At 42.3% G+C, this 6,679-nt stretch overlaps 1 protein-coding gene across 1 annotated transcript in view; it reads left to right on the plus strand.

The window, feature by feature from the left end:
* ACACA (acetyl-CoA carboxylase alpha) overlaps window positions 1-6,679 on the plus strand; it is a 233,868-nt gene that overhangs the window by 199,323 nt on the left and 27,866 nt on the right. Inside the window, 1 exon segment of the mRNA XM_059997545.1 lies at window positions 321-456. Within this exon segment, the coding sequence (XP_059853528.1) occupies window positions 321-456 (136 nt within the window).

A 6,679-nucleotide genomic window follows, 5' to 3' on the forward strand; every position in this document is an offset into this window, starting at 1 on the left:
GTCGAGTCACTTAAAGTTGCCCTGGGAAGCCTGGAAGGAGGATGCCTCAGGCTGCATCCTTCCTTTGGAAGCAGTGAGGTTTCCCCCTTTGGACTAAGGAGGGGTGGGTGGTGGAATCAAGACTTAGGAAGAGGAGTATTTAACAAAGTCAAAGAGCCAGGATCCTTTCTTCTTTTTTATTTCAAGGATGATCTTGATGAACAACAACTTTGGTTTGGTTTGATTTTGAGTTTTTAACAGTAAAACTTTATTCTCCCGGGAGAGATTCCCCTTCAAACTGTGTTGTTAATTGTGTCTTCTTCTTTGGCTTTTCCTAATAGATAATCCAGCAGGCTGGCCAGGTTTGGTTCCCGGATTCTGCGTTTAAGACCTATCAGGCTATCAAGGACTTCAACCGTGAAGGGCTGCCTCTGATGGTCTTTGCCAACTGGAGAGGCTTCTCTGGTGGGATGAAAGGTAATTGGCCTGGCCCTGGGCTGCAGGGGCATCACTGATTCCCTTGAACACTGCAGTGGGGGGAGGAAGGGTTTATGCTGGGTTTATATGAGTGTCCTGATAGCACATCAGCCTAGGTTTTTGGGCGATTATGCTCCCTCTGAGATATCTTCTGAGTTGTAACTTGAATGGGAAAATTCGATTTTTACAATTCCATACAAAATTTCAGAGCTATCTAGGCGTTATGTAGGTGGACTGCTGATTCAGCTTTCACAGCTTAGTGATGGACTGTTCTGATGGTCCTGGGGAAATACAATTGTCCTAGTCTCTGTCCCTCTTTTCTGGGCATACTCTTTGTTGGTGTTTGTCTTTAATGCTCTATGATGACCAAGATAGATACTGAAATTAGCTGTCACCAGAAGAAAACGAACAAATTCTATACCGGAGGCTTTCCCTTTGTGGCAGTTCGTGATATGTTTTATTATTATCCAACAACAGCCCTGGGCCTGTGGCTCCAGCATATTAGACCATTATTGTAAAGGCTCTGCTCAGTGCCAGTCACTGAGAATCCTCCGTGTGAATGGTTCAGGGAAACACCTGCTACCTCTCAAGGGTTGTGAAGCTTTCTCCCCAATGGCCAGAGATTCGTGGCCAGGCGGAGGCCAGAGACCACATGCCGGGAGGGGATGAGTATGCTGATAAGTGTCAACTTTATTCCTCAGGGAAAACCCTAGAATGGATTAGGGGAATAGACGGAGGGAGGAGTTGGTACTGCTGGAGTGAAAGGAGTGATCAGAGGTAGGACATGTAAAATGTGAAAGAATGAACTCTCAGTAAGGCACCCAGAAGTAGCTTGGGGCAGGAGCATCTCTAGCTTTGAGGGAGGAAAAGCTTGGGGAAGTTACCCTTTTATAGGTTATCAGCTGTGCGTGGAGAGAGGTTAGAGCCTTATGCCAGCAACTTTCCCTTACCTGGCTAAGAAAACCCCTGCCTGTATGGCCAGCCTCCCTGCCCAAATGTAGATGAGTAAGGCGATTTTTTTTGTTTTAGGTGAAAAGGTCCCCTTTGTCTATATTTACTGGACAGCTACCACATTTTGCACTTTCTTTGGGGAGACGTGGACTGTACATGCAAATTAGGGTTTGTATACTTTCCTAAGCTATTCCAGGTGAATTGCTTTTTGACCAAGATAATAAATCAGTGGAAATACCGTGAGATGTTGAGAGTATAGGTTAAATAAGTCAGTCGTACACATTTTTATTGAGTTCCTATGTGCAAGGAGCTATGCTGGCTAGCTACTTCACAGAAAACAAAAGTAAGTCAGAAAAGAGTCTTGAAGCCTGAAGGAGTCAAGAAGAATGTCTTGTGCAGAAAGTTAGACCCATAATGTATAAAGTATAAACAAAATACCACAGTGTTTCTACCAGACGTAAAATAGATAGCTAGCGGGAAGCAGCCGCATGGCACAGGGAGATCAGCTCGGTGCTCTGTGACCGCCTAGAGGGGTGGGATAGGGAAGGTGGGAGGAAGGGAGACGCAAGAGGGAAGAGATATGGGAACATATGTATAGGTATAACTGATTCACTTTGTTATAAAGCAGAAACTAACACACCATTGTAAAGCAATTATACTCCAATAAGGATGTAAAAAAAAATACTAATAACCACAGTGTTCAAAGGAGGATGATACTGTATGGGGGCAGGGGAGGGGGTGGCTGGAATCCCTTTCATTTATGTATATGAGATGCATTTAGCATCAGATTTCACTCGATCCCAGATTCCCTGGCTGTGAGATTTACATTGACTTGGGAGAGAAGGCAATGCTATGACTCCTCAGTTACCTCTCTTCTGGGGAGCCATTGAGAATTCACTCATCCTGACATTACTTAGGAGACGTCAGCCTGGCTACTTTGTCCTAACGAATTTAGAGCTCAAAAGTTTGCGATGTGCCGCTTGTAGGGGAAGCTTTAATTCTGCGACGTATTTTGGCTCAGGCCCAGATTGGCTGCCCGCCCTATAACCATAAGAGCATCAACAATTCAGATGCATTGGGCTCTTTTCACCAGAAACTGCACTAACCATTTTACATGCATTATCTTACATAATCATCACAACAAGCACCTCTAAGGGGTAAGTTATATTATTATCCACAATTTGCATAAATTGAGACTTAGGTTAAGTAAATTTCCCAAGATCATTTAGCTAAAAAATGAGAACACAGACCTGTCTTACTTCCTGTAGCACAATTTAGAGCCTAGGGCCAGAACCAGATCTACTAGAATATCCCAAGAATAGAATATCTAGGTTCCTGAGAAAGTAATTATCCACCTACCGCCCCTCTGCTTTGGGGTTATTGTGACAGGAAACTGCAAGAACTCAGAAATGAGTTATGGGTTTTTAATTGTAAAATATACATAATATTCATCCTATTAACCATCTGTAAGTGTACAGTTCTTCAGCATTAAATACATTCACAGTGTTGTGTAACCATCACTACTGTCTGTACCCAAAACTTTTTCATCATCCTCGACATAAAGTCTATACCCATTAAATAGTAACTCCCCACCCCCACCCCCGTCCCTAATCAAAAACGAGTTGTTGGCCTGATGTGGAGCAGGACCAGCTCTGTCGTCTGAATTTTGTTGCTGCTGCTGCATCCGTTTACACGTCACTTAAGACAGATAAGCTTTGGGGAAGATGGAGATCAGTGTGAAAGTAGGAGGGGAGGAGCACCCCCCTTTCATAGTTACATGCAGGCCAGGATGTTTTCTATGTATTATCTCATGTAAAGGGACCAAAGCTGAGAGTCATTCCATATCCCTTGGGGAGATGTTTGCAGTTTTGGTTTCAATACTGGCTGGGGATTCTGCAGGGAGGGAAAATAAACAATTATGCCATCCCTGAGTGCACACAAACACACAGCCAGGAGCCGACTGCACTGTGGGTAAAATGACTCCAAAATTGTGTGTAATGAGTAGGAAAAGATTAGAGACAGCTCTTGCTATGCTGAAAATTGACATTAGTGGAGGGGGGAAAAATAACCTCTTTACTAGTCGGCCTAGGAGGTCTAATTCAAGCAGTAAAAATATAAATAAATAAATAAAAGCACGTCAAGATGGTATTGGTGCTTTTTTTCCAATGAGCTCTATCTGGCCGGAAGGCTATTCAGCATAATGCAAAATTAAATTATAAAAACTGGCTGAATATTTAGATGGAAGAGCCATTTGGAAGCAGTTTATTTAGACGAACCGGCAATGACCCACAACAGGGAGACATCAAGCATGAAATTTACTAGAAATTAGCACCAGGGTCCCAGCCTCAGCATGAATAGCTTGATAGGATGCAAATCCCAGTGATATTAAGCTGCCTCACTGCTGGTGCTACAGGGTCACTCTCAGTTGGCTTTTCATGTTATACTTATTATTTTTTCCTGGGACAGGTTATAAATAACAATAAAAAACATTTATTGAAAACTTTAACTGGAATGAAAGTCTATTATAAAGTCTCTGATTACTTGGATGTTGAAATGCAGTGTCAGCCGGCCATAATGAACTCATGAGAGACATTATGTGTATGCAGCTTGTGTATGCCTGATGTCTACCTTCAGCTTCTAACAGATAATCTCGCCTCAAGCCAATAAGATCTGTTCCAGTTTTGAGAGAGCAGAGCACTGTGGAAACACCCTACCGCCCTGCTCCCTTGTTTGGTACATGCGGCTGCTGTGGTGTATCCCTGTTGTGTAACAATGAAGGCTCCAGGCAGGGTTGGCGCCTGGGTGCTAAGAACAGGCTGGAAAGGCTATGTGCTCACCGTTCATGCAGATGTGCTTTGCTCAGAATGCTTAGAAAGCTGCAGGCTCCCCCCTCTCTGAGGAAGAACCTTTCAGTATTTTCCATTCCCATCGCATTTCTCAGGGCCTGAGAATTGACAGTCAGCATATGCATAGCTTTACAGTTCCCTAGACTGATGTCTAGCCTAAACCCTTGGGGATCCCCCTTCCCCTGCTGCTCTTGGCTATGCTTTTGCTCTGTCTCTTAAATATGAAGGGATTTCAAACAAATGTGTGTCAGATTGTTGCCAAGCGCTTCAACCTGCCTTTCAGGAATGTGTGGTCTGGGGCAGCTGTGAATCAGTACAAGCATGTCGATTGTAGAATTTGTGTTTGTTTATATTTCAATAGCCTTTGTTGTCTTTGGAGTGTTTTGATGATTCGGATAGTGGGGTGTTGATGTTCCAGGTTAGATGGAGGCGTTTTTTTCAAGTCCCAAGCTTGTCAGCTTCAATGAAGCTTGATGCCCCTTTTCTACTCACAGTCTTGGGGCCTGAAGATAATTGTTTGGCAGTCGGATCCATGCCCTTCACAGAGCTGCTACTATAAGTTCTGATATCTCTGAACATACCAAAAATCCAGGCAACATTTAGAAATACTCATTTATTTAAGTGTCTTTTCTGGCTTCTGTTTTACTGAGCCCTTGTATCAGATGCTGGAAGGCAGATTACTTCAGCCTCCTGCGCTTTCCTCGCCTTAAGAGGGATGGGTTAAGAATGAAGTAGCAGAATGTGGACTTAAGAGACAAAGAGATCTGGGTTCAAAGTCTCAACTCTGCCACTTACTCACTTAAGCCTCAGTTTACTCACCTGTCCCTTGGGTATGAGAAAAAGAAGAGTTTTCTGATGATTAAATGATTTACGTGTGTGTGTGTGTGTGTGTGTGTGTGTGTGTGTGTGTGTATGTGTGTGTAATCATGCTCCCTCGTATACAGTAAGCTAGCCATGAAGATGAAAAGAGGGACCAAAGTCCATTTCACAAAAATAAAATGCACACATACTCAACTTTAACCCAAACGATTTGCTTATACTATGAAATTAAGTTTTGTTTTGTTTTGTTTTAATTAAATACATGGAAGTACATTTTTAATAAAGTCCTCTCCGTTTTTGGGAGCTGAGTCCGTTCATCATAGTACAGAGCTGGATTTTGACGTAGACATGTCTTTAACAAACACAAGTGAGTGAAGAGGCTGGAAACGCTGTCATTTACCTCTTAACTTACTTTTTTTTCACATAGGATGACTCTTTGGGTGCCATTTGCTATTGTTTCACTTTCTCCTTTTATCTCCACCTCCCATTTCTTCTCCGCGCATGATACGGTTGAGAGCCACTCCTTCCTGTTACTCATTCTGAGACTGTACTCTTGGCAGCACTGAAAAATGTACTGCTAATTACACAATTATTTTATTATGTCGCACTGGTTGAAATATCCACTAAAGAATTAATTTAGTTAAAATAATTTGAACTGAGCAATTATTTTCATAACCACGGAATTAGCGTAAAGCGCTTAACGTCCTTTATTCCCTGCTCTTCATACAGCAGTTGTGTAATTAGCAGTAAATTTTTTTGGTCTTTGCTTTCCTCCCAAAGGAATAAATGTCTTTGTTCTGATCATATATACAGAGTGTGTGACCATTCACATTCTACATAGAGTAGGGAGTTTTTTCCTGGGGCAACTTCTGAGTTTTTGGAATTCCTTCACAGACCCGCCAGCCAGGTTGGAGCAGTGGAGAAAGGCATAGGCCTTGCAGAGAACTGTGCTCACCCGTGGTTTCTATACAGAGAGCCATTTTTACTTTGGAGAAGGTAGAGGTTTAATTTGCCAGTAACTACAGTGAAAGCAATTTCTCTTTGGTTTGCTCTTAAGTTCCAGAAGAATGCCTCTTTGCTTTGGGTTTCCAGATTGATTTATTCTAAATTGAGATCCTCTCTTTGTTAGGAAAGTTTGAACTCAGTTGAACCTGTTATTTGGTGTTTCAAAAGGATCCACTGTGGTTCCACTGCAATACTCATTAAGCATCTGGAATCATAAACCTAAAACTTCAGCAGTGTTTAGACTTCAGTGAGCTAGGAAATGGGAAGAAGTCATAAATTATTGGGAAATAAATAACTGATCCTGCTTTCCAAGGACTGACTCTATTTATGCTCCAAGGGTCCCTTTTCTTCAGGCTGCACCTGACCTTGGGGGATTACAAAGCGTACTCTTTATCAGAAGAAAGAGGTGGCTTCTCTTTCTGTGTGGCTGTGTGATAGTTCCAATAAATACATACGCACTTAAATTTTCTTCTCATTGGTACCCTGATAAAACGCAACTGATAAAGAATTAATTTTTTCTTTCTCGCTGTGTTCTTTCCAAAGCATGCGTGTGCTCACCCATTTATTCAGCAGACACTTACTGAACACTAACTGTGTTCTAG

Source organism: Delphinus delphis, chromosome 19, assembly GCF_949987515.2.
Source record: "Delphinus delphis chromosome 19, mDelDel1.2, whole genome shotgun sequence".
In the NCBI taxonomy this organism is placed as follows: domain Eukaryota; kingdom Metazoa; phylum Chordata; class Mammalia; order Artiodactyla; family Delphinidae; genus Delphinus; species Delphinus delphis.